The sequence below is a fragment of the Sturnira hondurensis genome, unplaced genomic scaffold (genome assembly GCF_014824575.4).
Source record: "Sturnira hondurensis isolate 20B ecotype Veracruz unplaced genomic scaffold, ASM1482457v3 Scaffold0022215, whole genome shotgun sequence".
Lineage (NCBI taxonomy): Eukaryota > Metazoa > Chordata > Mammalia > Chiroptera > Phyllostomidae > Sturnira > Sturnira hondurensis.
The window spans coordinates 225,710-253,693 of NW_028094846.1; the positions used below are offsets into that span (position 1 = coordinate 225,710).

At 57.8% G+C, this 27,984-nt stretch overlaps 3 protein-coding genes and 2 long non-coding RNA genes across 5 annotated transcripts; 3 read left to right on the forward strand and 2 right to left on the reverse strand.

The window, feature by feature from the left end:
* Nucleotides 1–17: 17 nt before the first annotated feature.
* LOC118979106 (uncharacterized) lies at nt 18–919 on the forward strand. The gene is made up of 2 exons (XR_005064845.1): nt 18–66; nt 235–919. It is a non-coding gene; the product is annotated as an uncharacterized LOC118979106 (long non-coding RNA).
* Nucleotides 920–1,394: 475 nt separating this feature from the next.
* On the reverse strand, nt 1,395–24,934 carry LOC118979104 (uncharacterized). The gene is made up of 3 exons (XR_005064844.1): nt 24,856–24,934; nt 14,040–14,045; nt 1,395–1,408 (listed from the first exon to the last, which is right to left on the reverse strand). It is a non-coding gene; the product is annotated as an uncharacterized LOC118979104 (long non-coding RNA).
* ADAMTS4 (ADAM metallopeptidase with thrombospondin type 1 motif 4) lies at nt 4,303–12,905 on the reverse strand. Its single transcript, XM_037035003.1, has 9 exons — nt 11,923–12,905; nt 10,614–10,937; nt 10,324–10,456; nt 9,620–9,790; nt 8,659–8,945; nt 8,387–8,573; nt 8,040–8,215; nt 6,783–6,958; nt 4,303–6,317 (listed from the first exon to the last, which is right to left on the reverse strand). Exons 1-9 carry the CDS (start codon nt 12,526–12,528, stop codon nt 5,885–5,887), a joined length of 2,493 nt encoding a protein of 830 aa, XP_036890898.1. The 5' UTR covers nt 12,529–12,905; the 3' UTR covers nt 4,303–5,884.
* On the forward strand, nt 16,030–23,380 carry NDUFS2 (NADH:ubiquinone oxidoreductase core subunit S2). Its single transcript, XM_037035011.1, has 14 exons — nt 16,030–16,152; nt 16,767–16,873; nt 18,819–19,009; nt 20,260–20,380; nt 20,520–20,632; nt 20,859–20,933; nt 21,068–21,145; nt 21,269–21,354; nt 21,464–21,583; nt 22,189–22,318; nt 22,511–22,606; nt 22,731–22,814; nt 22,952–23,009; nt 23,175–23,380. Exons 1-14 carry the CDS (start codon nt 16,058–16,060, stop codon nt 23,210–23,212), a joined length of 1,392 nt encoding a protein of 463 aa, XP_036890906.1. The 5' UTR covers nt 16,030–16,057; the 3' UTR covers nt 23,213–23,380.
* FCER1G (Fc epsilon receptor Ig) lies at nt 23,904–26,842 on the forward strand. The gene is made up of 5 exons (XM_037035025.1): nt 23,904–24,056; nt 25,800–25,891; nt 25,999–26,031; nt 26,319–26,339; nt 26,482–26,842. The coding sequence occupies exons 1-5, from the start codon at nt 24,008–24,010 to the stop codon at nt 26,542–26,544; spliced, it is 258 nt and encodes an 85-aa protein (XP_036890920.1). The 5' UTR covers nt 23,904–24,007; the 3' UTR covers nt 26,545–26,842.
* Nucleotides 26,843–27,984: the final 1,142 nt, after the last annotated feature.

Genomic DNA, 27,984 nt, shown 5'->3' on the forward strand with positions numbered 1-27,984 from the left:
GCAGCGCAGATCCTTGCTCGGGGTACAAGGTTGCTGAGCGCTCTGGTGCACCTCTGCATCCTCACGGTATCCTGCAGGCCTCCGGAGGGAAACCATTGTTAATGAAGGAAGGAAACCGAGTGTGGAGCGGGGGCTGTGCGTGTTTTAACGTGGTATTGAAGTGGGCGCTCCATTAAAATGCAGTACGTTTAATGGCCTCCACCACTCCATTAGCATATTGTTTCTGAGGAGCAGATGTTCACACTGAGGACACTGGCCTCGGCGTGCTCGCCGTCGGAGAAACTGCAGCTCATTCACGGTGGAGATGGCAGAAAGGTTTCCCAGGAGAAGTGATCGCTGGCGGGGAGCCTGAGGGACGTGTCCACAGCACATCTAGCTGCTTGGTGAGCCTGTTTCCATGGAGCTATTTTACCACTCTGCGCGGGTAACTCATTAACACGCAAATTCTCGTGTCCGAGCTGATGGAGGGTCGAATAACCCTGTACTACCCACAGGAAAAGAACGTTTTGCAGGAAACGTTGCAGGAAAAGAACGTTTTGCCTTCATTTTCATATTCATTTCTGTATTCCTGATCTATAAATGTGTCTATTCTTTAGATTTCCTTTTGAACCAGTTGTAATATCTTCCTGTTCCTTCATGAGTCACAATCTTTAACGTGTTCATTTTTACATGTGCACTGACAAAAACTTGACCAAACTTTAGACAGGCTTGGGTCTCCCACTGGTGTGAGGGTGCTCGCTCGCTCTCTCTCTCTCTCTCTTTCCTTGATTGACTTTAGAGAAAGAGAAAGGGAGAGTGAGAGAGAGAACTCTGAACGTTTCTTTCCTTTTTGGAACACTCTGGGTATTGCCTAGTTGTGTTTCTGGTTTGCAAGCCTGAATACCCTTAAATAAATCTGCATCGTTTATTTCAAGCCAAAGCCTACTGACTCTTTGAGGTTGTTTGACACAGGATACCTTTAAGAACTTTTAGCAGGGGATTGACCAACTGTGCCAAGTCAGGAAGCTAGAGGACTTCTTTTTCTTTTTCTTTTTCTTTTAAATACCCGCCTGAAGATATGTTCAGTGATTTTTAGAGAAAGGAAGGAGGAGAGAGAGAAACATCAATCAGTTGCCTTCCATTTGCACCCAGACTGAGGACTGAACCCACAACCTAGGTATGTGTCCTATCAGGGATTGAAACGGCAACTGTTATGGGATGATGCTCCAACCAGCTGAACCACCCTGCCCCGGTAAGATGATTTGGATTTCTAATGCGGATCACTGGATGAATGGTGCTACCATTTAACAAAAAACAACTTACAATAGTCACATTTGGGGAAAACGGTGGAGAAGACAAGTTAAATTTTAGATGCAGTGAATTGAGGCACCTGTGGAGGCTCAAAATGAGAAAACCCTGGACTTGCCTGCTACACCAGCTTTGAAGCCCACGGGCTGTGTGATGTTGAGCAATATACTTGTCATTTTACAGATAAACCTCATCTAACGGATTTTGTAATAATTAGAACTATGGGAAAGTGCTGGCAGACAGCAGATATCCAGTACAATCAAATTTTCAGCACAAAAATGATGCTGAATAGAGGCCCTGGCTTTTAAGGAGCTCCCTGTGCAGTGGAAGGGATTAAAATGTGGTTCTCAGTGGTGTTGCTCCTGTAACGCTGACTTCCACCTTAAATCCCCATCTCTGCCTCTGGTCTTCCAACAACTGCCCTGCATCCTGTTTCCAGGAAATTACATCTCCACTCCACTCCACTCCACCCCGGCCACACCCAGGACTTCATCATCACCTGGAACTGCTACATTTCTGAAAACTTAGATTCTAATATGCTGGTTTTCATCACAACTTCTTGCCTTTCTACATTCTGAATAAATCCTGGGCCCCTAGTGGTCCAATCAGGACAGATGACAACACCGTAAAAGAAATCTAGCCTTGAAAAAACACCCAAAAAAAACCCCAACCCAAACAAACACTAATTTAAAATCATTTAAATCTCTATTTAGTTTCTCCAGGAAACATCAGAAGTGAGCAGAGGGAGTGGAACGGGGAACGAGTCAACACACATTTAAATATCTTTAGAATTCTTTCTCTCCCACTCAACATATCCCACCTCGATGGTGGCTTCTCCCAAAACAGTCCCATCCAGCCCTGCTCAGCTCCTTACGGTGGTGCCACGCTGCAGCTTCAAGGCCACTCTCTCTTTCCATCAGGGAGGTTTTGCGTACCTGAAAAGAACCTGAGCCAGCAGAAATGCTGTCTTCCTCCAGCACCACCCTACTCACACCAAAGAACCCCCGTAGCTCACCGCACACTCTGGCAGGGGAGGAGACCCCCCACCAGGAGCACTTCTCCGTCCCCTGTCTGTGCTCTCACGGCACCCACCAGAACTCTGGAATTTTTGTCTTAGCTGACTCAGCCACCAGACTACGGACTCTCTGAGGACAGGGACCATGTCTTCTCTTTTATCACCCCCTGACTAAAACCCAGACCTTTGGGCACACATTCTACAAAAGAGCCCCTTGTAGATCCGACCCCAATAGTTCGCTGGTGTAATTATTCTCCCATGCTAATGCAGGAGTGGGAGGGGAAGGGAATCGGCAGGTGGGACACTTACTAGAAGCCAGACACAGGGCTGAGAATTCTCACCATCATATTCTTAGGTTCTGACCTCTACACAAGGAAGGCAATAGGACACCCATCTTACAAATAAGGACACCGAGGGTCCCATGAAAGCTAGGGTTCAGTCTGACTCCAAAATCGGCATTCTTCCCGGATGCTGTGACAGTCTGTAACCCAATGGTTTATCCCCATAAATAAATTTTAAAATTAGATTAATAAATATGTTTTCCTCAGACTCGTTTCCAAGCCAAAATTCTCAACTTTTCAGCCTCTTGATGCTTTTTGGCATCAACATTATCCGGAGAATGTGCTGTGTGTCTCTGTGGAGTTAGACATGTGTGTGTCACGTGAGCTTTTGAGATTTTACGTCCAAAGGCTTGTATGAGGGACGCCCTAAACCTACTTCCTACCCTCCCTTTCCTGGAGTCCCCCAGGCCTATCCCCATATAAGGTCCTGTCTAGGGAAGTTGTTCCATTGTTGGGCTTCCCTCCCCTCCCCAACTCGTCCTGTGCATTTTAGAACCCGCGGTTTCCCCCAGCTGTCAGCGAGCGGGAAAGGCTGCGCCAGTGGCTTTGGCTTCCGCCCAGTCAGTGGGAAACGTATGCGATTGGCTCAGAAGCATCTTCTTAGCCAATGAAGTGTTGATACGTTGAATTCTGGTTTCTTAAAAACCACAAGCCCTGGCCAAGGAGGTACTACTGGTTTTGTCATTTACTGTCAATCTGGTGTTTCAGAAAACAAGATACTGTAATGCTATCTGGAGGTTAAGAAATGGGGCTGGGATGGAGTGGGCGTGTGAGTGAGTGGCCCCGCCCACAGCACCCCCAGAAACCCGGCTCCGCCGCCACCCCCATCCCCCACCAAGGTGGTGGTTGGACACACGCCCAGGTTCCTCTGCTGTAACCACAGAAACAGAGAATCTCAGGGTGGAAGCAGGCCCATCTCACAGTGGCTGCCTCAAGCTCACGCACGCACGCGTGCCTTCCCGGACTCCGCGGAACTTCCCCCGGGGCGGGGCACGCGCCGCCTCACTGGCCCTTCCCTCACCGGCTCATCCCCTTTCCTCTCTTCCGCTCTAAAACCACGTAGGTACTCCAATGCCTCAGTGCCTCCGCTTTTGGTTTTCCTGCTCTGGTCCCGTTTTTCCTCCTGCTCACATTATCGGCGGTCTAATTTTGCTAACCAGAGGAAACCGCTCAAGATCACTCTGGCCTTGGCCCCCAGCAGGCAAAGCCAGGGCCCGGCGCAGCCTGCGGCCATGAGTACTGGAAGGAAGACAGCGGGGTGGCCCCATTCCCATAGGGCCTAGGGAATGTGCAGGGGGCTGTGTAAGGCCTGGCCCCACTCAGTGAGGGCGGCACACAGTCTCCACGCCCTCCGCAACCTGCCTGGGCCCCACTCCCAGCTCCCTACCCCCAGCGGCCACGGCCAAGTGAGGCCTCCCTAGTGTCCTGTCCTCCCCTCTGTCACCTCCTCTCGGAGTCTGCTCCCTCACCTCCACATCCAGTCCCTCCCCACACCCCTGGAAGTCCAGCTACTACCAGTCGAGACTCCAAATTCTTGCAGGGTTCACCTGCCACCCTTTCCCAGCCTGCTCCCTTCATGATACACACAGGACTGCTCAAGCTTTTTCTTTAAAAATAGGAAAACCCTCACCCCAGGAGATATTTATTAATTTTAGAGAGGAAGGGGGAGAGAGACAGAGGGAAACACTGATGTGGGGATCGACCCCGCAACCCTATGGTGGACAGGACAATGCTCCAACCAACGGAGCCACCGCCCAGGGTTCAAGCTCTTTACAGAAGTCACATGCTCAGAAGTAGAAATGTCCCTCGTAGCGTACTGCCCTTCGAGTGGTCTGCCCCTGCTGGCTCCCCTCTCAGCTCCTTCTCGCCCTCCTTTTCACCCCCCTGGCTGTTCCACACCAAACCACACTGCATCCGTATTAAATTCCATTCTGAGTTTATATCAAAGGCAGGGCTTACATTGGTCCGTCTGGGGACGCTGTCACTCAGGATTCAGAGAGATATCCACTCACACGGGGACAGTCTTCAGTCTTTTGAAAATACTGTAACGTCTGTTTCCAGGAACACCCTCTGGGATCCGGTATTGTTAGCCCCCTCGTACATCTGAGCAAGCCCGAGGATCGGCATCAGAGAGTTACCCAGCGCCACTAGCTGATACGATGAACCACAGGTCAGACCCCTGCCCCCACCCAGCTCCAAAGCGCTCTCTACCCCAGCATTTCCTCCAGACCCCCAAGTCACGCTCATTCCTAAGCACTTGTTTGTGTCCAAGTAAATGGTTCTTGGGATCTTGCCCCTTCATGTCCTTGTCAAGTGCACTAGGGGTCAAGTGCTTGTTTTGTCTCATGTGACTGGGAACCTCTGGGTCAGGGACAGAGTCACCCTTTCTCTCACAGTCACTCTGAATCGAGGGTTCCGCCAGCCAGAGGAATGGAGCCAGGGGTCAGGGCAGGCTTCGCTGACATGGCTCTCTGCTGCCTTCCAGCAACCCCCACAGACATGGCAGGGACTGAGAGGGGTGACAGTTGCTGGGCATTATGCTCCTCATTTGTTTACATCACTTTAATGCCCGACACACCTCCAAGGGCAGTGCCATCACTGAAGGCTGAGGAGACTGACTCGGAGCCAGGATGCAGCCACATCTCCCTCCGAAAGGGGCACATACATAGCAGAGCTCAATTTATATTTTAAAATGTGATAATCCCTTACTCTACAAAGACCCGCCACACCCACGAATCTCGAATCTCCTTTCCCAGGAGGTATGTCTCCGGGAGAGGAGAGTGGGCAGGACACGCTTCATACACACGCACACACACTAGCACACGCACACTCCTTCACCCGCACATACACACAGGTCACTCAAGGTCGTCACCTGCACCCTGGGTTCCTGGCCAGAGTGAGAGTCACAAGGGGTTAGGGTCAGTTTCCCCAGGATCCCTTCCTTGGGGCTAAATAAAACTGAATAAATACTAAATAAATACAAAAGGCCACCCTGCTTTCCCCTCCCTCCTGTGACCAGCAGGGCCGAGGGGCCAGTTCCAACAGGAGGCTGCCTCCCAGCCCCTTTCATTCACAGTCCTGCCGCCAGGGCAGGACCACTGGGCAGAGGCAGGGCCAGCCTGCGCATCCTTGCTGTGGGGCTCACCCCTCCCCACATGTCCAGCGTGGGGCCCCGTGAAGCCCCGTTCTCCCAGCTGAGTTCAGGCCCCGGTGCCCAGAAAGGGCAGCCGGGATGATGAGGCTATTTCCTGCCAGCCCAGGGGCGCCGCCGCCGGAGGACCTCCAGGATCTGGGCCTTGCGGTGCAGCCAGTCCTGGGGAGCTGGGCGTGGTGGCAGGGAGGTTGGCGGCCGGGGCACAAAGAAGCTGTACCGGACCCGTGTGTCCTGGGGGTCGCCAGCCACCAGGACCTGCAGTGTCAAGGGCTGGGCCAGTGGCCCATAGCCAGCCAGTGTCTCAGAGGCCGCCTTGGCTCCGCTGTAGCGCAGGCTGACAGCCCCGGGCAGCGCCACGTCTGTGGCGGAGGGTGTCAGCGTGTATTCACCATTGAGGGCGTAGGAGCCGTCAGGGAGCTTCAGCGCCAGGTAGAGGTTCCGGACGCTGGGACCGCCCTGCTGCCGCACCAGGATGTGGGTGGCCCCTGCCGGTATAGTGACCACATTGTTGTATCCATACCTGTGTGGAAGGGGTCCAGGTGAGCTCAGCGACCTCCTGAATCGCCTCAGCCTTTCGAGCTTTGTGTGGGGGGGAGTGTGTGTACATACATGTGTGAGTGTGCCCGTCTGAGTATGCACATATGTGCATGGAGGGCTGAATTCCCAGACCCAGTGAGGTGTCCAGCCTCATCTCAGCTACCTGCAGATGCTCCTCTGCCCTCTGCCCTCTGGACATTACACATGCTGTCCCCTCACTGAGGTTCGCTTCTGAGCCTGACCTCGTTGGTGGCTCTCCAGTTCCCACTGTTGATCCAGGGGAGCCTGCTGGGCAGGTGGGGGACACCACCGTCACTGGGCGCTCAGGACTGTCTCTGCCACTAGACTTGGAGAGGGGAGACGGTGCTGCGTTCTCCTCATATCCACCACCCCCCGGCCCAGAATAGTGTTCAGGAAGGTGGGAGGAGGAAGGAGACAGCAGATGAACCTGAACTTTCTGAAGGAGCCAGACTGCTTGCTGCATCCAGAACCATCCCCACCGCACACCATGCATTTGTCGAACTTCTTCTTGGAACCGATGACGCGGTCACAGCCAGCGTGGATGCAGCGGCCCTGCACACAGACTGAGGAGCCGCCCGGGGAACAGGGGGTCCCGTCTGCCACCTGAAGAGAAGAGGAGGAGGGATGAAAATGACTCCTCCCACGTCCAGAGGGGCTGGTAACTGAGCAAGACCCATACCCCACAGTGGGGGTGGGGGCGCCGTGGCTGGAGTTGGGGGGAGCCAAAGGCCCCTTAAGGCAAGATCATCAGCAGGACAATGAGAAGGATAAAAGCCACCACCTACACAGTACTGTCTCTGGGTCAGGCATTGTGTTAAGTGCTGTCTAAACACATGTAGTACATCTCACAACCCCAACTTAAGGGTTCTAGAGCTGGAACCCCGAGGTTCTAGACGATTAGGAACTTGTCCAAAGGTGACACAGCTGGAAGGCAGGCAGAGAGCCAACATGGGAAACACTCCAGGGCCTGAGTCCGACACCCAGCCTTAAACTTGCCCAGACGGACGCTAGAGGGCAGCCACCCTGCAGGAATTTTCCCCAGCACAGGGGTGGAGGGAGCAAGGCCACTGCTGGGGTTTCTCTTCCTCCTTCAGCCTCGGCCCTTTGGTCCTATCACAGCGAGGGAGCAGAGGGAGGTCACTGTGTCCTGGAGGCCTGTCTAGTGACGGGCTGGCCATCCTGAGCTGCTGAGGCACCCCCGTGACTTGGCAAGGGGCCCGTGCAAAGGGGGTCGGAGACTTGCCTGAGAGGCCACCCATTTGCATTCTTACAACCCAGGGCGTGGGAGAGAGGAGGAGAAGCCGAGGGAGGGGGACAAGCCAGCACTGCCTGATGGGCCACTTATCCAGCCCCTGGGCTTTGTTTGCCAGGTGCCCACAGCAGAGAGAGTCCCATGGACCTCTGGGCTGGCCTGGCGTCGCCATGGGGCCGCCAGCAGCAGAGGACTGTTCAGTTGTTAAAGCATCACCCCCACATGCCAACGTTGCAGGTTCGATCCCCGGTGAGGACACATACAAGCATCAACCAATGAATCCATAAATCAGTGGAACGACAAAATCAATGCCTCTCTCTCTCCCTTCCTCCCTTCCTCTAAAATCAATCAATTAAAAAAGAGAAGGAAAGAAAGCCAAGGTACCATTGGGACGGGGTGAGCCCAGACCTGCCTGGGCATCCTTGCCCTTACCCGTGGCTCCAGCACGTAGTAGTAGCCCAAAGCCCGGGCCTGGCAGGTGAGTTTGCACTGGTCCCGGGGCGCCACCCCCGTGTAGCGAGGGACCCAGTCCATGGGCCCCGGGAAGCCCTTGAAGAGGTCGGTGCGGTGGTTGTAGGCAGCACACTGCTCTTCTCGGAAGGTCAGAGCTGTAAGGGGTCAAGGGCATGGTCAGGCCACCTACCCCTCACGCCATCCCACCAGCCCTGCGCTTGCCCCTCAGACCTCCACCCGCCTCCAGACTGCCAGGGGAGGGCCCTGAAGGGCAAAGTCTCTGCCCTCCATGGCCAGGACAGGGCTCCAGCTGCTCCCAGCCTCACCTGAGCCTGCTGGGCAGTCCTGGGTGCTACAGGAGCGAAAGCGGGTGCGGCGACCCTCGCAGTACTTGCCACCATTCCTGGGGACGGGCCGCGTGCAGTCCCGGGAGGAGAACTGGACACCGCCCCCGCAGCTTCGAGAGCAGTCGCCCCAGGGACCCCAGGGGCCCCAGCCACCAGCCTGCGGGACCTACGGAAGCACAGAGTGGCAGGGAGGTAAGCATGGCCCCTCCTGGGCCCCTGGGCCCTCTGCCACACCCCTGCTGGAGTCTCACCTGGAAGTCCTGGAGCTGGTCCAGGTGGAGGCAGCGGCCACCCATGCAGGCCTGTGAGGGCCCACATGGGGTGCCGTCCGCCCATGGTGAGTGCTTGGTCTGGCACATGGCATGGCCGTTGAGATGGCCAGAGCACCAGAGGGCAGCACAGGGCGGTGGCAGCTGCGGACAGTGGTGGGAGTCAGGCCCGAAGGTCAGCTGGCACTGGCGATCAGCGTCATAGTCTTTGCCAGGGAAAGTCGCAGGCAGGTGCAAGGGAGCCTCTGGCTTGTCTAAGAGACAGTGGCCTGGGAGGAGTTGGGGGGTGGGGTCAGAGGGGCCAAGGCAGCCCTCAAGGGTGCCCTCTGAGAGCTCGGGCTCCCTGGGGCCCCATGGACCCTAGGACCCCAATCCTAGGCCTGCAGGAAGCTTTCAATAGCAGCTACAGTCTACAGGACATGCTATGTGATGAGTGTCGGCCAGCAGCTCACCCAGCGCCCATAAGGCAGTGACCATTATCATGCCTGTCAGAGATCAGCCACGCAGGCCGAGGAACACGTCCAGGCGCGCACCCACACTTGTCCGAAGAACAGAATCAGGAGAGCGGCAAGGTGCTCACCCTCCTCCCTACTCTGACCAAGGACAGAGCTGCTGAGTCTGTGTCGCTCCAACAGCCTGCTGACTGGTGGGGTGGGCGGTCACCCTACTGGGCTGGCATACTTCAAGTGACAAGGCAGCTGTCTCCAGGACCAGTGGTGGACAGCTAGGACCCTCAGAAGGTCAGTTCTAATTCTGTTGAGCCAAAACCTGCCTCCCTTAGTGCGCCGTTGAATCTGGGAGGAAGTGGGAACCACACAGAGACAGCAGCGTTCCTCACTCCATCCCACGCTGCAGGGTGGGCCGCTGGGCCCCTGTGCGTTGGGGGCAGAAACTGCTGCGTCCAGCCCAGGAAAGGGGAGTGCCCCTGCCGACACCTGCCTACCATGGCCATTGTCCAGGAAGTCTGTGATGAAGCGGGCACTGCAGGGGGACCAGGGTTCCTCAGGGTCCACGTGGGCCATCACAGGAGCCATGACGTGGCGGGAGGTGCTCCCGGGCCCGTTCACACCGACACAGGGCTTTGAGTTGTCATGGAGCATGTTGAAGACGTGGCCTGTGACAGTAGAGGCCCTGCTGGAGTCCCGAGTCCCTGCCCTGTGCCGCTGGGGGCTGCAGGGCCCCCTGAACCTGGTACCACTGTGGATGGTCCCACCCCGCCCCATCCCCACTGGTGCTCCGAGGTCTCCTCAGTATGTAGCCCCACCAAAGGGCCGCCTCCCCTCCTGCCAGAATGCACCCAGGGCCCCTCCTGACCCACTTTCCCTGTAGCCAATGTTCCCAGCCCTGAATCCACCCATTCCAGCCCTGACTCTCAGTATGTGCTATCCCCTCCACGCACACTCTCACACACAGACACACTCACACTCTCACACACAGAGCAGCAACAGGTTAACACGCTATCTCACTTAACAGGAAAACCTAAGGCTTTGTCCACACTCAGAGCAGAGGACTCTGGCCCCGGGCCTAGGCCTGGAGAGGAAGAGGAAATACCTTGAGACACCCCCATCTGCACCTCAGGGCGCTCACTGTCTCCTCCCTGCCTCCCACACCCCCGATAACTCTCGTGAGTCCCCAATGCTCCCATACCCAGCTCATGGGCAGCAGTAAAGGCTGACTGCAGCCCGTCGTCCTCCACAACAGCACAGCTCCGAGCCGGGTCACACACGGTGCCTACGTCAGCCATGCCCAGGGTGTCACAGGTGGAGACCCCACACAGGTCCTGCGGAGGGGTCACAGAAGATACATGAGGAACTGAGACACCAGGCCCACTGTACCGGACCCAGGTTAGCAGGGGCTGGGGTCCCTCGCACACCTGTGGGGCATGGTCTCTACCCTGCTCCACACAGTGGGGCCTCCCAGAGCCTGCAAGGCCTCACCTGACGGGTGAACAGAATGGCTGTGTCGAAGTGGGCCGGGTCAGAGTCCTCAGGGGGGTTGAGGCCTCGCTGCCAGGCGCAGAAGCTGTGCAGGGTCTCGGCGGCATTGGGCCCCACCCGCGGCCCTTCCTGGCCAGGCCCCAGGATCACCAGCCGGGTCACCACCAAGCTGACGGGGTTGCGGATGCTTGGGTGCCTGAAGGCCTTGGCCGCCACCGCCATGACCGTGAGCAGGTAGCGCTTCAGCCCCGTGCCGTGGAACGCTGCCATCTTGTCGTCCGCCACCACCAGGGTCTCCACGAATCGATTCAGGGAAGCAAAGCGCTGCAGAGGAAGAGAGGAGGACCCTGAAGGAGCCCCCAACACCTTGGGAAGTGTCTCCACCCCAGCACCTCCTGGACTTGGAGCTCCGCAGGGCTGGGCTGTGCCTACCCTGCCCCCCAGATTCCTGACCCCCAGCCCCAGGCTTCTTTGATGACTCTGAGTAATCAGCTGTGAGTGCAGACATGGAGAGGGGAGGGGGTGGGCCACCCCCCAGGCCCGCCTGGGCCCCAGAGGTGAAAGCCACTGGGCTGGCTGTGGCTGGGGGGCTGCGCTGACGTGTCTGTCCCGTGTGGTTACAGGAACAATTCAGTCAGCATCTAGGGCTGGGGCCAGATCTCAGCGTGGCGGGTGTGGGGGGAGCGTCTGGTCTGGATTAACGCTTGAGAGGGAGGGAGGGAGGGAGACTTGGAGTGGGAGGGACGAAAGGAAAGGACGGAGCCTCAGTCCGCCTTGCAGTCAGCCAGTGTGGACCAGGCGTGGGATGCCTTTCCTCAGGTCCACTCCTGCCCTGGGGTGCAGTTTGCCAGGATACTTTGCAAAGCAGCATTGCAAAGCTTCTTTGCAAAGAAGCCAAGCCCTTGGGCTGCAAAGCTCGCTCCTTCAGCTGGTGTGTGGGGGGTGGGGGAGAGAATCAAAACTGGGGCGCAGAAAAGAGCCAACAGGGACTGTGAGGAGAGTCCTCTCCCTGGGGGTGGTAGCAGCTGGATGCCAGGTGGGGCTGGGTGGGGAGGGGGATACTCCCAGCATAGGGCCTCTGACCACCTCTGGAGACCCTCCTGGGGATCAGGGTCTGGCCAGCAGAAGGGTCAGGGCAGGGAGAAGCCAGCCTCTTCCCAAGAAAGCCTCATGGGAAGCGGAAAGGCAGGCCATAGGAGGGGAGAAGCAGAATGACCAGAAGTGGAAGTGGGTGGAGAGAGGGAACACAGAGGTCAGTGGGACAGACATGGCGGGAAGTAGCTGCAGAACAGACTCCGGGGCGTCCTACCTTGGCTCTTCGCGGGGTGGGCCTGGGGTTCTCTGGAGGGGCCTTGACATTGCACATGGGTCCCTGGCTGCTGGCAGGACTCTTCCGGCGTAGGATGTGAGCCCCAGGCCCCCCAGCGGAGTTAGGGGTGCCCCCCTCCAGGGGCTGGAGGTGGAGTTCGGTGCCCCGATACTGCAGCACGCCTAACAGGGCTCCCCCGTCCCAGTGCAAAGATGCCACCGACTCCGGATCTCTGTTGACGGTGCCGGTGAGGTAGGTGCCTGGCTCCGCCCCACCCAGCAGCTCCGGGGCCTGGCCCAGGTATTGCACTGTCAGCCCCTCGACCTGCACGCCCGGGTCTTGCTCCAGCTCTAGCAGTAGTGTCTCCCCGAAGGCGGGCAGGCGGTACCACAGCCTGGCAGGGACACCGGGACCAGGCGGGAGGCTGCCGTTGAGCTTCTCTGGAAACACGATCTCTTCTTCCCAGGGGAGGAGGCTGGCCGGCCAGGCGGAGGGCAGGAGGGAGGTCAGCAGCAGCCATGGGAGCAGGAGCAGAGGACTGGTGCCGGCTCCCCTCAGCCAGCAGCCAGCCCAGCCCCTCCCCGGACTCGGGTCTGTCTGGGACATGGCACACAGTACTGCAGCTGGCAGGGACTGAGTCCTTCACCCTTCACACCCTGGCTTTGTGGAAAGTGCCCCTCTGCAGCCTGGGCTTGGACCAGGGCCAGGGTCAGAAGGCTGAGGACCCTTAGAGAGATGGAGAAAACTTGCCCCCTGGCTTGGGAGAGGTGCCTAGTGGCCGAGCTCCTGCAAACCCTTCTGTCCTGGGTCTTTGTCTTCCCCTGCCTCTGCCTCCCCCAGTGTCTCTGGCCCCTCTCTGAGCCCCCAGATGCTGGCTTCACCTCTGGGCCCTTGTCTCTGTCTCTCTCCCGCCCTCTCTCCCGCCTCTGTGTCTGTGGGTCTCCCTGAGGGTCCTTCCCAGACTCACCCCACCAGCTCTTTTAAGCACCCCCAGCTTCTGCGATTGGCTGAGCTGCAAGCCATTCAGCTCCTTTGGTGGGACTCAGATGGGTGTCTCATTCTTCAAAAAACTAGTTTTTGTTTTCCTTTAAAAAAAAAAAAGGGACTTGCCCTGGGGGAGGGGGACCCGAGCAGCCAGATGCAGCCAGATGGAGGATGGGTCACAGGCACTGGGCCAGCTGATGACATCGCCTTTTCCCAAAACCAACGGCACTCAGCTGTCTCTTTCCCTATTTGGTGGACAAACCCCAAGAGGGAAGTCTGGGAAAGGACCGGCCAACACACACAGAAAGGACCAGGTCCCAGGAGGACTCTGGCTCCCACTGACTATGCTGGCCTGGCCTCCCTTTTCTCAGGGGTCCTGCAGGCCCCTGGAGGCAGGTTTCCGGGGTAGGGAGCCCGAATGACCAAGGGGGAGGGGAGGGAACAGTTAAGGAAGCGTCAGGAGCTGAGCAAAGACAGAGGTAGCTTCACATGGTCCAGCCAGGGTCCAGCACGGGGATGGGGCTGAGAAAACAGTGATTAAGAAATATACTGCCTTGCCCTGGCTGGTGTGGCTCAGTGGACTGAGTGCCAGCCAAAAAGTTGCCAGTTTGATTCCCAGTCAGGGCACATGCCTGGGTTGCAGGCCAGGTCCCCAGCAGGGGGTGCACAAGAGGCAACCACACATTGATGTTTCTCTCCCTCTCTTTCTCCCTCCCTTCCCCCCTCTCTAAAAATAAATAAATAAAACCTTTTTTGAAAGGAATTTACTGCCCAGGGTAGGACGAGTCTGCCTGGAACGGGCGCACGGCAGGGGCCGAGAACAAGGTGGGAGGGTCACCACTTGTCCTTTTATAGGAAGAAGACCCGGGATGGCACCTCCTCTTCTTCAACTCCCTTCTCTCCCTCAGGGTCCCCCATCCTGAGTTACCACCGCCCACCCCCTCCAAGGCCTGGAACAGCCATTCCATCTGCCTCCACTCCACCCGGGCTCCCCCTCCTCACTTCCTGACTCCCCACTCCCTGGCCTGACTCCTAGTGGCCCTCCCAGACTTTGGCCCCTCTCCTGCTTCCCCAGCCTCCAGTCTCAGAAACCCAGGGGCACCCCAGAGTGGGCTGTCTGAGGGAACCCCCACCTGGCTCTCTCTCTTCTGGCCTCACTTTGCCCTGAGAACCCAATTTTCCTGGAATACCCAGTCATCTTTTATTTCTCATTCCAGTGGGACAGGGAGAGGGTGGAGGCCACTTGCAGAGGGAAATTAGGCGAGGATGCCCGAGGTGGGGAGAGTGCCGCAGGGAGGAAGAGGCAGCCTCAGGGAGAGGAAGCAAAGGAGGCCTTGGTCCTGGTCTGGAGAACACTCAGCATCAGGTCTTGGGAGTGGGCTCTCCTGGCAAGGAGCAAGGGGTACCAAAGTCAGGCCACGCCTGCCCACCCCTTTCGGTGTCCACTCCTTTCCCCAGGATATCCCCAGGAAGAAGGGCGCAGTCAGCAGCTCCTTCCCTTTCCCAGAGATGACCACCTGCCGCCATTCGTCCATTCACTCTCTGCCTTGTCACCTCCTGTCCCCACACCATATCCGCCAGAGTACTTCCTCCCCCTCCCTTCCCACTCAGGTCACTAATACCTGCCCTGGTTCCCACTGCTTCCTGTATCACCCACGGTCCTGTAATTACCAGACCCACCCTTGACCCACCACAGGCCCTGACCCTGGTCCTAAGTGGAGGGGGTTGGGGCTGCCGGAGTCAAACAAAGGCTGGAAGACCAGAAGGGGCAGGGGCAGGAGGCGCTATCACCAGAGGACTCCTACTGCCCCTTTCCACCCCCCCACTCTTAGAGGAGGACAAAGCGGGTGACTAAGCAGTGAGAGACAAAGGGCCTTAGAGTCACAGGCAGTGTGTGGGGGGTGCCCGCAGCGGGGAGAAGGTACAAAAGATGCAGTGTCCTAGGCAGCCCCCCAGGATCCCTAGTCCCAGCTCCAGCTCAAGTTGCCTTTAGGGCCAAACAGCCCAGAGTCCACCCTGACTTCTGCCAGGTTGGATTAGGGCAAGTAGATGCAGTTGCCCCATCCCCACACACACCGTTCTAAGTCAACAAGGAGAGGAGGCCCAGAGAAAGGCTGGGGCATGAGGGAATGGGTGGGCAAGGCCTCTGCCTGGCTCTGGGGGGGCAGTCCAGCCTGCCCAGGTCCCAGGCATTTCCTACAGTCAGGGATATGACCGCAGCCTTTGGTACGGTTCCCATTAGGTCAACTCCCAGGCTAGGTGTCGGCTTGCCCTAATTTCTCTGCAGCTAAGAATCCTGTCTCTGTCTCCCTCCTGCTCTGTCCGCCCCACCCTGCTGCAGTGCTGATGGGCTGTGGCCACGGACCCCTCGGGGCTCAGGGTGAGTGGGTGGGGGGATGTGCAAACTCAGGGGTGGCCCAGCTGGAGCTGGGCTTGGGGGCAGATGGAGAGAACAGAACCCGCCTCCAGGGCTGAAAGGCTCTTTTTTGTCTCCTCAGCACAGCATGGGGGTCGGAGGCCTGGTGGTGATCACATTTCTGTGGCTTTGTCCAGGACCGAGTCAGGGTCTGGAAGAGAGGGGGTACAGACCGACCCAGGCTGGAAGTGGGGTGTGAGGCACCCCTTAGGCTGCTGGCTGGGTCTGAGTCTGGGTCTGGGTCTGAAGACAGCAGGTCGCTCTAGGAAACCGCCCCTTCCATCACCCCCTCAGAGCTCCAATGCTGGTGGCCTTGGCATCCTGCTCTTCCTTCCAGTGGGTTTGGCGGAGCCCTCGGGCCGCCCAGCCCTAACTCGGGGCCCTTCTGCCTAAGCCACGTGCCACATATGCAAAAGAGTTGGCTTTCAGGTGCGGGGTAATTGGTAAACCCTGGGGCTACCCCAAGAGAGCAGGGGCGGCGCAGGCGGGAGTGCAAGGTTCCCTGGGCTCCCGTCTAGAAAGCCGGTGGAGAGCAGAGGAAATAGCCTCCCCCCTCCGCTTTATTCAAGCCACAGGGAGGCTGAAGCGCAGAACATGATGTTTCCCAGTGCAGGTCGGCGATCCTGCCAGCTTCCAAGATGGTGGCCGCGTTGTGCAGATAGACGCGAAGCCCGCCCAGAGGTGCGTGGGCGGGGCTTCCGCCCGGCCCTCCTCCCGCCGTCCGCAGTGGGCAAGATGGCGGCGCTAAGAGCTCTGCGGGGCATCGGGGGCACCGCCGCCCAGGTGCTGCGGCCGGGGGCTGGGGGCCGGCTGCCGGTGCAGCCCAGCAGGTGAGACCCAGGGCAGCCCCCCGTCGCGCTGTCTCCAAGACTGGGGTCTCCACGGCCACTGAGGTCGTTTAATAAGGGGTGACCCGGGCCTGTGACCCCTCGCAGTCTCCGGCTCCAGGTGCCGCGGCGCCGGCCCTGGAAGAGGGAGGAGGCTCTCAAGCTCTTTGGGTCAGCGGTGAAATCAGGGGCGGGGAGACCCTGCCCCTCACCGTGGAAATAGTGTCCCGTAGGAGAAACCCAAATGGTGACCCCGCGCCGGCCCTGTGCGTCGCTCTGGTCACACTTGAGCCAAGCCGCAGAGCCGGCACAGGTCCTCTGTGTCACCCGCTGACCTTGAAAGAGAGGCTTTCTCGCACTCAAGCTCAGCTGGACGGGCGTCTGAATGAGAAGGGACGTTGAAGGAGCTGGGGTCCCGGCCTTCGTGCACGGGGTCGTGGATGGAGCTATTCTGGAAGTAGAAAGGGGGATGGAACGTCTAGGGGTCCGGCTGGTACTGCCAAAGGTACACTACGCCGTGCAGGTGACCTAGCCTGGGTTTCTGCACCCCCCACCCCTCCAGAGCGAGTGGGGACAGGAGCCAGGCGCTATTCAGCCCTGTGTCTTTACCTCCTTAGGGGTGCCCGGCAGTGGCAGCCAGATGTGCAGTGGGCAGAGCAGTTTGGGGGAGCGATCATGTATCCCACCAAGGAGACAGCCCACTGGAAGCCTCCACCTTGGAATGGTGAGTGCCCAGCCCCCAGCCTTTCTGATCTTTTCACCACGCAGTTCTACAGACATGATAATGGTGGTCATAGCAGGTATTTGACAAGTGGAGAAGGAACGGAAGAACTTTCCAGGAGAAAAGGAAGAGTAGGTTCCAGCCAACCCTGGAACGTCCCCACCAAATTCCATCTTCAGCGTGTGTCCATCTCCCTGGCTGGACAAGGGGCTTTTCCTGCTGTTGCACTCAGGGAACCTTCCTGAGCACACATGCTTCCTCCGTCAAAGCCAGCCTTTCACTTGGACTTTCTGAGTCTGGCCAGTGGACTGCCAGTCTCCCTGTGGCTCAAAATCGAAACTTTTCAGTTGCCTTTGCTCTGTTTTATCTCTTGCCCTCTGAGCCAGTGTGTCCATTACATCTTTCATGTTTTACATCTGGGCCTCTCTCCCTTGTTCACGTTTATTTTCTCTCAGACCTTGATTGTTTCAAGAGTCTCTTCTCTGGATCCCTGCCCCCACCCTCTTTCCTGTCCAGCTATCTTGCCTTCATCGTCCCCGCACATTGTTTTACCACATCAGTCATTCTCATGCCCAAGAACCACTGAAGGCACTTCCAGCTACTTGTTGAAAACAGTCACAGTAGCTGGGTGCTCACATGGACTACGTGCTCTGTGTACATCCTCTCACATAGCCCTCATGACAGATCCCAGAGGGAAGCTGGTGCGTCCCAGGGAGGTGGGAGCTGGATCAGGGACACACTGTACCCAAGTGGAACTGTACCCAGGTCTGCCTGACTCCAAAGCCTACAGTGAAGAATTTCAAAAGTTCGGCTCTAGTTTCAAATCTCAGTTCTCCATTTATCAGTGAATAAAGTGCCTGCTTCGCAGCCTTACAAAATTAGGATTAAATGAGGTAGCAGTTACGTGAGCCCCTCAGTGTGGTGACTGGTATATGGCAAGTCCTCTGTAAGGCTGCCTGCCAACGCTGATCCAGGTTCTTCCTTCCTGGTACCTGGCATTGCTGATTCCACAGCTGGGAGGCCTCTCTGCCTCCCCGAGTCATTTGAATGTAAGAGCCAGCTCTGGTCCTTCAAGTCCCCACAGTGCTCTTTCTTCCCTTTAAGTGCTGAATGGCTGAGCCACTCAATCAGTAACTTAACAGTTTGAGCTGTGTTACTAGTTTCTCACATGTACTTATTTCCCACATCAAATTGTAGCCTTCTTGAGGGTCAGGCCTATATTTTACTAGTAGCGAGACTCGTGTGTCTAGGCCATGATCAGGTGTGTTGGGAGGTCAGTACGTCCTCGTGGATAAGAACGGGGCCCTGGGGCTGGACAGGCCGAGCTAGTAGTCCCAGCTGTGCCACCAACACACTTAATGCAAAGTCATTTATCCTTTCTGGCCTCAGTTTCACTAGTACAGTGGGGGTAACTGTAGCCCCTAATACATGGTTGTCATGAGAATTAATTAAAATAAGTAAAGTGCTTAGAGTAGTGCTGGCCACATGATGAGAGCCATGTCAATGTCATTTATAATTAATGTTACTTTTTAGGATTTTATTTTTAGAGGGGGGAAGAAATGGGAAGGGAGAGAAACATCAGTGTGTAGTTGCTTCTCATGTGCCCCCTACTGGGGACCTGGCCCAAAACCCAGGCATGTGCCCTGTCTGGGAATTGAACTGGCGATCCTTTGGTTCACAGTCCGGAGCTCAATGCACTGAGCCACACCAGCCAGAGCACATTGTTATTATTTTTAAAAGGGTATTCTGGGCAAGGTGGGAAGAGTGGGTTTGTAGTCCCTGTCCTCAGAAAGCTTCAAGCTTCCTTCCCTTTTCCTACCAATGGTCCTCCCGAAGATGAGGAAGCCCACAGGGTAGAGAACAGGGACAGGGATAGGCTGAGCCTTGCGGCCTCTTGGGCGCTCTCAAGGGAATTGCCACTTGGCTCTGAACTCTCTCCCACTGTCAGATGTGGACCCTCCAAAGGACACAATAGTGTCGAACCTGACCCTGAACTTCGGGCCCCAGCACCCGGCAGCCCACGGCGTGCTGCGCCTGGTGATGGAGCTGAGCGGGGAGATGGTGCGCAAGTGCGACCCCCACATTGGGCTGCTGCACCGAGGCACCGAGAAGCTCATTGAGTACAAGACCTACCTGCAGGTGAGGGCATGTGGGGCCCTGGGCACAAGACCTGGGCGTCACCAGCTTGCTGTCTGCGGGACTCCTGGGAGTGGGGGTTTTGAGGACAGGAGCCTGTTTCAGCTATCAGGGCGGTCTTGGTTGGGAGGAGGAAGGGATGTTGCAGGGAATGCGTGACTTGGGACATCTGGACTTGGTTTATCTGGCAGAAATGCTTTGCAGCCAGAGCTACACACCCAGCTTTTCTCTGTCTGACTTGGCTGCCCCTTTGCCCTTCCTGTAGTGCCTCAGTTTCCCTGCTCTTATATCGCTGTCAGACGTCAAAGCCGGGGTCCCTGGGGGCAGGGACACAAGAGAGAGACGTCAGCTCCCCAGGATTAATAGCTGATTCTTGTATTGTCTAGCCATCTAAGTTTGTTGTCGAAATACCCAGTGAGTCAGAGTGACCGGGAGGGAGTTTGTGACCGAGTCGTTTTTTGGAGAATCATGTTGGAGTTGAAGAAGTTGGATCAGGATAGGAATTCAAAGTGTTTTTTTTTTTTTTTCTCTGCCGTGAAGAAAGGCCTTAAGAGGATGGTGGGTTGGGATGAACAGCCAGCTGACCAGATTGACTGCGGTTCTCCAGGGAGACTCCTGGCAGCAGTGGCTTCCGGCCCAGGAGTCAATGGAGTTAACCCTGTAGTGCTGTCCCACGTCACAGTGACGTCAGGACAGGAACTGGCTGTCCCCAGGAGCAGGAGTAGGTGTGTCTCGGCTCTGCCTCCTTCCTGGAAGCTGACAGTGGGGACTTGGTGTCTTGGCATTCCGGGGGAGGAGCCGTCCCTACCAGAAGCAAATCCCAGCTTCCTTAGGTCCCCACTTCTAGGTACAGTGACCCCTGGAGGATGGTTGGCAGTATGGTGCTTGGACCCAGGTCACCTGGGTCATGGGACAGTTGTTAAATTTTCAGTGAGCCAGTAGCAGCTACATTGTTTAAATTAAATCAGTTTACTGTTTAACGTGTTCTGTTAAAAACCAAGGGAAGAAATACTCAACAGTCACTCCATCTTGCTTTGCCGCGTCTGGGGGTGTCTTGTCTTACATCTGCGCTGGAAGCGCCGTGCGTGGCTGTGCTCTGCTGGGTCAGGTGCCTTCGGTAGCTGAAAACTGCTCCTGGTGGGAGTTTTCTGCCAAGGAGGCTGGCAGGCAACTCAGGGTCCCTTCCCCACACACTGCTGCTGCTTGGGCATCTGCTTGGCTCTGAGGGGGACCCAACCCCTCCATCTTCCCAGGCCCTCCCGTACTTCGACCGGCTGGACTACGTGTCCATGATGTGCAACGAGCAGGCCTACTCACTGGCTGTGGAGAAACTGCTGAACATTCAGCCCCCGCCACGGGCGCAGTGGATCCGAGGTGTGCTGGGCCCTCCCCCGTGCCCACCCCCTCTCCCTCCCCCCCCCCCCCCACAGTCTCGGCTCAGAGCAGGAGACTCTGGACTCTCCTGGGGCTGGTCTCAGCAGGGGTCCCTGTCCCTGTCTCCCCCTCTCTGCAGTGCTGTTTGGGGAAATCACACGGCTTTTGAACCACATCATGGCTGTGACCACACATGCTCTGGACATTGGGGCCATGACCCCATTCTTTTGGATGTTTGAAGAAAGGGAGAAGGTATGAGGGGAGAGTGGGAATGAAGATGTGATGAGGCAATGGAGAAGGTAGGCGAAAGAAACACGGTTGGAAAGAGAAAGGACACGGCCAGAACATTTGAGGGGGAGGGGTCTTTAACCTGGTTCTAGTCTAAGGGCCTCTGTTGGGAGGGGCAGGGGTGCACCACCACGCGGTCGGACGCAGGGGCCCAGGCCTGTGTCCACAGCTCCCTGGGTGTCCTGTACAGATGTTCGAGTTCTATGAGCGCGTGTCAGGGGCCCGGATGCATGCAGCTTATATCCGCCCAGGTGGTGTGCACCAGGTGAGTGCCTGCCCCTCGGCTGCAGTCCCTGCCCTGTTCTCCGCGGCCACTGGGGGGCAGCACCGGCAGATGGGAACACTGCCCTGGCCATAGGCCCATGCTTTGCTCAGTGTCGCCTTCTGTCGGGCTTCCAGGACCTGCCCTTGGGGCTTATGGACGACATCTATCAATTTTCTAAGAACTTTTCTATTCGGATCGATGAGGTGGAGGAGGTAAGATGGGTGTTGTTGGGAAAAGTCCCTCCTTTCTCCCCAGAAAGGACTTGTGGGGTTTTGGGCCCGAGTTCTAAAGAGACATTTGTGTGTGAAGTTTGAGGGCGTTTTCTTGACTGACAGATGCTGACCAACAACAGGATCTGGCGAAACCGCACAGTGGACATTGGGGTCGTAACTGCAGAGGACGCACTGAATTACGGCTTCAGGTTGGGCAACAGGCGTCTCTCCCGGGGGAGGAGGGATCGGGAGACTGAGCGGGGAGGTGCCTCTCCTGGTGTGCCTGGAGTGACCTCTGCCACCGTGCGCTCTGCGCAGCGGGGTGATGCTGCGAGGCTCCGGCATCCAGTGGGATCTGCGGAAGACCCAGCCCTATGACGTCTATGACCAGGTAGACTTCGATGTTCCGATCGGCTCCCGCGGCGACTGCTACGACAGGTGAGGCCCAAACCCCCCCTTCGCTCCTGGTCCAGCGGGGGGCCTGGAATGTTCCTTTTAGCTACTTTCCTTCTTGTGTGTGTGAAACTGGTGCTTCTCACAGCAGGTCCACATGGCTGACACCTGAGTTTCCCCTCAGGGCGTCCTCGTGGTTTGGGTAGAACTAGTTGGGGCTGTGTGGTATCACCAAGGAGGCGGAGCCAGGAAGGTCAGAGAGTAGCCCCCTGATTATTCCCTGGGAGTTGAGACCAGAGCAGGCTCTTCCCCCTACCTCCTAAGCTTTAGATCCCATCCCTGTTTGCTGACCTTGAATAAGACTTGCTGCTGTTTTGGTTTTGAGTCTGTTTGACTCCCACCTGTTCCACAGCCCAGGAGGTGTCTCAGAGGGTGGTAACAGAGGGGCCTGCCACGGGGCCAGGCCTACTCAAGGCAGGAGAGGGCTTGGGGACGGCCCAAGACGAGAACTAGCAGACTCTGGCTGTCTGTGGCGGCTGGCGCCCAGCCGGGGAGGTGAGGGCGATGCCTAGCACCTTCCAGGTATGCCGAGGGTGTGCGCCTGGCCCTCCGATGGTGACTCTGCTGGAATCCCGACGGGTCTGCTTCAGGTACCTGTGCCGGGTGGAGGAGATGCGCCAGTCCCTTCGGATCATGGAACAGTGTCTGAACAAGATGCCTCCTGGGGAGATCAAGGTTGATGACGCCAAGGTGTCTCCACCCAAGAGAGCCGAGATGAAGGTGGCTGCAGCGAGAGGCTGGGGAGGGGTGTCCTTGGCTGCGGTCTGAGTGCAGAGGCCTCCTGTGCGAGGGGCTCGCCCCCCGTGTCCTCTCTTACTCCGAGTCTCCCGGCGGGTGGCGGGAGCTCCTGTGCCGGGGCGGCCAGCGAGACAGCTGGGAGCTGGTTTACTGAAGCGCCCTCTCCCTCTCCAGACGTCGATGGAGTCCCTGATTCATCACTTTAAGTTGTACACTGAGGGCTACCAGGTCCCTCCAGGCGCCACCTACACCGCCATCGAGGCCCCCAAGGTGAGGGGGAGGGGAAGGAAATGGCAGCGAGGGCTGCCTGGCTGCAGACAGTTCAGTGAGGGAGGGCGTGGGGCAGAGGGGCACCTCCTCCTGCAGCAGCGGCAGTCTCCCCTCTCCCCGACAGGGCGAGTTCGGGGTGTACCTGGTGTCTGACGGCAGCAGCCGCCCCTACCGGTGCAAGATCAAAGCTCCTGGCTTCGCCCACCTGGTAAGAGCCAGTCCCAGGGGTCCTGCTGCCGGTTAGTGCAGTCGAGCCTGACTGTGACTGAGACTGCCCCGAATGTCCCTTGGCCTCGACAAGCCTGCCTGACACTGCCCTCTGACACTGCTGCTCTTGGCCCGCAGGCTGGCCTGGACAAGATGTCCAAGGGACACATGCTGGCAGACGTCGTCGCCATCATAGGTACGAGGCCTGCAGTGGGGCGGGGGCGCTGTCTGTGTGGGGACAGAGTCTGGACACTTCCTCTTCCACGTAAACCCTGGGCATGGATTCAGACCTTCTGCTCTGTGCGCAGAAATGAGTCTGGACCCTGGACCACACCACCCTCTCCTCTCGCCCACCCCCTAGGGACTCAGGATATCGTGTTTGGTGAGGTCGACCGGTGAGCGGACAGCCACGCTCATCCCCCCGCCGCCTGCTTTCTGTGCGGAGCCTGTCGTCACCGCAGATGGGGCTGTGTGTGGGCATGACACTCAGCTGTCAGGGTCTCTGTGTGTGTGCTAGAAAAGGGGAAACTATAATAAATTAGCCACCTTCTGGCCCCTCTGCCAAGACATCTGGTATGTCTTTCTCAATATCTCACTGTCCCTAATTTTCATGGGAAACTTCACTGTTTGCTAACCTGGCACCGACTCCTCCAACTCCGTTCTTAGCACTATTTCCTGTTCGTCTCCACCCCTGCCTGACTCTTGTCCTTCCCACTTCTCCATTCCCCATTTCCTCTTTTCCTTAGTACTCCCCCCGCCATACCCAGACCCTGCAGCACCCCCCCATACTGGTAAACCCCTCAAATCAGGGCTGGGGGTAATGTTCAAGGTGGGAGCGAAAGAACTGTCATGGGTCCTGGGGAACTTCAGGTGTCAGTTGGTCACAGACGTGTCTCTGAGTGGGGCTGTGGTGAGGAGGCGGGTTCAGCAGCCTCTCCCAAGCCGGGCAAGTCCCCTCTGTCTGTGGTGGCAGAGCCTCGGGCACTGGATGACCGAGGCGGAAGAGCCCAGATCACTGTCTCCCTTAGTTGGCCCTTCCGGGAGCTGCCTGGTCTCTCGCAGGAAGGGGAAGGGGCCAGCACTGGGGGAGGCGTGGCAGGAAGGGGGGAACTCTGTGGTCAGGGAGCTGCTCACCCAGCACAGCTGCGCCCTCGGAGCCGCGATCCCGCTTGCTGCCCCTCAGCCCTGGCCAACATGGTCCCGGCAGCGGTCCTGCTCTTACTCCTTTTGGTGGAACCAGCAGGTGAGAGGGTTCGGAGAGGGACAGTGAGCTGAGCCCCCAGGTGTGGGTGGAGGGTGTGTGTGGTGGGCAGGTGAGGCAGGGCCCATGGAGTGCGGCTGGTGCGGGCAGCAGGGCCCGGAGACCCTGAGACAGGGCCTGTGCTGTCCCTGGTCCCTAGTCCCTGTCTGGGGTCAGTTGCCTCCTTTCTCGTGCCAGTCTCAGCTTTTTGGGATCCAGATGCACCCAAGCCTTCAGCTGGTGGGGAGGAGTGTGTGTGACATAAGAAGCTGTTCTGGGAAAGGCCGAATTTCCTGTGGGTGCCTCTGGCCTTGTCCGTTAGGAGATGACCTCTAGCTAGTTGTCATATTTACAAAGTCCCTTTGGGGAGGCCAGGGTGGACAAACAGGCATGATTGCTGCTTCTGTGGGCTGTCGCTGAGGGTCTCCCCTCCTGTCAGCTGCCAACAGGAGGTGGGTGGGCAGCAGGCAGTGCCCAGTTCCAGGGACCTGAGCATCCACGGGGAAACTGAGGCAGAAGCGGACGGTCCCAGCAGTCGGTGGATCCACTCTCACTTGCTCCCCTTGCTCCCTGGGTGTCATGTGTGAATGTTTTCAGGAAGGATGGTTGCGGCTGGGGGTTGGGGTTTGGGGAGGATGGGGGTTAGTGAAACTGAAGGGAAATCAGGGGAATTGAAAGGGATGGGAGGTTGCACCGGCCCAGTGGGGGAGGTGGAAGGATCAGAGTGGAGGAGGGAGCTGGGCTGAGACACGTAGGCTTTGAAGGCAGAAAACCTGGATTTGCCTGCCAACTGTTGCTCAACTGTGCCCCTAAATGTGTCTTGTCTTCCTTGGGCCTCGGTTTCGTCATCTGTAAGATGGCGACGACATTTCTCGCCCAGGGTAGTTTTGAGATTTGTGCAACATGTGCGAAAGACCGTCTCTGAACACGGAGTTGTAGACAGTCACTAGTCAGAGGCCCGGAGCCCGTGTCCTGTGGGCCAGGGCGGATGGGGCAGGCAGGAGCTCAGACCCTATTTGATTTTCTAAATTGCGCAAACTTCCTCTTGGGCACTGGGTGTGGGAACAGGGTAGAGTCCCCACACAGTCCCCGCAGGGGCCCCGAGCTGGGGGTCCTTCCTGGAGTGCTGGGGCAGAGGCCTGGGCATCCCTTGGCCTGGGAAGGCAGCAGCCCTGTTCGGACATATCTGAGTGTGGAGGTGGGGGTGCAGAAGGCCGGGCAGCGGGGGGGATGACCAATAATAGAGTAATTCCCTTCCCTCCCTGCCCCAGCTCACATCCTTCCTGTCCAGCTCTCAGCCACAGGTCACAGGACTGAGCAGAGACACCCCTGTGGTTTCTTCTCTGAAATTTCTCACTGCCTTCCCCTCACCCTGCCCCTCCTCGTCTGAGGTTTTGGTCTTCGCCCAGCGCACCCAGAAGCGTCCCCTGAGGGCTATTAGGTGCTCAGTGGGGCCTGAGGCGCCCGCAGCAGGGCTGCAAGGCGAGGGCTGGGGGCTGAAGGAAGGTCCCCGGCTTCCTGTGCGTGTGCCTGCGTTCCGAGTCCGCCAAGCCCTAGGCTCGGAGTTGGGGCCCCCAGCCCAGGGCGAAGGCGGAGAGGGAGGGCTAGAGAAAGGAATCCAGGCGGGAAGATACCATCTTCTCCGGGGAGCTCCCTCCGCCCGCCGTGAGCTCGAGCCCCTAGACCTCTGCCCGTCCTGACGCCCCACCCCCACCCCTGCACCGTGGGCTCCCTCTCGCCCCTCAGAGGCCCTGGGAGAGCCGCAGCTCTGCTACATCCTGGACGCCATCCTGTTTCTCTACGGCATCATCCTCACCTTGCTCTACTGTCGACTCAAGGTGGGTGGGGGCGGGTGGGGGCGTGGCTTGAGAGACCCACAGAGTTTGGAGGGGAGGGGGATGGGCCACTGGCATAACTTTTGCTGACGACCTCTCCTTTGCTCCAGATCCAGGTGCGAAAGGCAGCTACAGCCTATCAGGTATGGACCCCTACCCCGCCCCCGTCCCCCCCACACCTGGGTGTCAACGGGTTGCTGACCCAGCCCTTCTAGGGCTGTGGCCTCGGGGTCTGTGGCCCCCATGAGTCTCAGGTGCTGACTTGCAGAAGCTCCAGAGACCCCCCTCCCATCTCAGCCTGCCCACCCCACCACCCAACCAAATCACAGGTGACATGTGACCACTGCTGGGTGCAGAGAAAGACGAGGGGGGGGTGCGGTTCCTGAAGGAGGGGTGGGTCTCTTGACACCTTGCTCCTTTGCCTCCACAGAAGTCAGAAGGCATTTACACGGTGAGTCCCAGGCTGTCCCACAAAGTCAGCAGAAGAGGGTGGACTTTGGGTGGCTTTTGGAAGGGCACCATCTGTAGGGATGGGTGGAATGGGCCCTGGGCTAGACCCAAGCTCCTGACTGTCCTCTGACCTCCACCTCCAGGGCCTGAGCCCCCGGAGCCAGGAGACATATGAGACTCTGAAGCATGAGAAACCACCACAGTAACTGCAGACAGACACCCTTGGTCATTTCCTCCTCCTGCTCCTGGCTCCCCGCCCAGCCCCACCAGTGGCACCAAGTATGCCTCCTGCCACCAATGCCCTCGGACCTGCCCCCGTGATGATGCTGTGCCCCTGTGAATGGGCCCCCTGGTTCGTCCTCCCTGCCAAAGGCCTGTGGGCAGACGCTCCTCGTTAATGTTCACGTCCTAGTCTCCCTGTGACTGTGCCCTCCCTGCTTCCCCACCCTCAGCGCCCGCCGAACAATGGAAAAGGGACAACACCAATAAAGCCGTGGAATGGACTCCAGTCCTTCGTTCATTCATCAGTCACATACTTGGCCTCTGTGAGGCACTAAGCTGGACACTGAAGACGAGGCCGTTGGGAGTGAGACAGACCCCACTCCTGACCTGACAGAGCCCAGGGTCAGACACCAGGCTGTTTTGCTGGCTTAAGGGGTAAATGGCCTGTGAGGAGCACTGACTCGACCCCTGACCCCAGGCTCTCTGGCATGGAGCAGGAGCAGGGACTTTTATGTCGGGGCTCCAGGCACATTCAGAGACATTCAAACCTAAAATGAGTTCCGGGTTGTGGGGCAGCCTGGCTGTCCAGCCTCTAAGAGTGACCAGTCTGATTGCAGTGGATATCACGGAGTCCTGTGGGACAGTTCCCCGTGTCCATGGGCATTAGCCTGACCAAAAAGTCAGATACTCAGGAAGGAACGGTGTGATGGAGGCTTGTGGGACACTCCTAAAGGAAGGTCGTATGGGAACAGTGGTCTTCAGTAGGCTCTGGGGAGAGAGGCACCTTAGCCAGCCAGGTGAGGATTGGGTGGGGGCAAGCTCCTCAAGCACAGGGGTGGGTGGCAAAGGAATCCCCCGGGTCAGGGCCTGGCCCGTGTCCAGCTCCACCAGGGGGCAGGACACCCTGTGAGTCTTTGAATCCCATCCGAGTGCCAGTCCTGCAGGGGACTCTCTCAGATCAGCCCTGGCCACACCTCGCCAAGCAGCGCTTTGCTCTCACAGTGAGTCAAACCTGTCACAGTGAGTCACACCTGTCAAAGTGTGACCCTCACTAACCCTGGGAGGGTTCGGGTTCTTTCAAGTTTAACCTGCCCAAGATCATCCTGCCAGTGACAGACTGAGAACTGTCCCCTCATGCATCAGCCCATGAGAGAAAAGCAGATACTGGGATAGAAGGGGAGGAAGGTGGTCATGCAGGGTGAGGGTCGTGGAGGCCAGACTGAAGGTCGATCAAGACACAGGAGAAACTGGAGCCTCATCTGAAGGTCGTTTGAGATGAGATGTGAAAAGAGAAGTGAGTCCGGGAAGGGAAGCAACTGTTTCAGAGGTTAAGTGAGAACGACTTTTCTTGAAAGTGCCTCAGCTTCCCTTACCCTAATTCTGGGATCGTGAGCCCCGCATGCCCACCCAGCCTGCTTTCAGGT

Bases quoted from the DNA above. Each gene is read 5' to 3' on its own strand.
- ADAMTS4 (XM_037035003.1), bottom strand. From the start codon at position 12,528: ATGTCCCAGACAGACCCGAGTCCGGGGAGGGGCTGGGCTGGCTGCTGG. The intron at 10,457-10,613 runs GTGAGGCCTTGC...ACCCCTCCGCAG, and splicing joins CCATTCTGTTCACCCGTCAG to GACCTGTGTGGGGTCTCCAC. The intron at 6,959-8,039 runs GTAAGGGCAAGG...TCTTCTCTTCAG, and splicing joins ACTACGTGCTGGAGCCACGG to GTGGCAGACGGGACCCCCTG.
- NDUFS2 (XM_037035011.1), top strand. From the start codon at position 16,058: ATGGCGGCGCTAAGAGCTCTGCGGGGCATCGGGGGCACCGCCGCCCAG. The intron at 16,874-18,818 runs GTGAGTGCCCAG...TCCCACTGTCAG, and splicing joins GAAGCCTCCACCTTGGAATG to ATGTGGACCCTCCAAAGGAC. The intron at 22,815-22,951 runs GTAAGAGCCAGT...CTTGGCCCGCAG, and splicing joins CTCCTGGCTTCGCCCACCTG to GCTGGCCTGGACAAGATGTC.
- FCER1G (XM_037035025.1), top strand. From the start codon at position 24,008: ATGGTCCCGGCAGCGGTCCTGCTCTTACTCCTTTTGGTGGAACCAGCA. The intron at 24,057-25,799 runs GTGAGAGGGTTC...CTCGCCCCTCAG, and splicing joins CCTTTTGGTGGAACCAGCAG to AGGCCCTGGGAGAGCCGCAG. The intron at 25,892-25,998 runs GTGGGTGGGGGC...CCTTTGCTCCAG, and splicing joins TGCTCTACTGTCGACTCAAG to ATCCAGGTGCGAAAGGCAGC.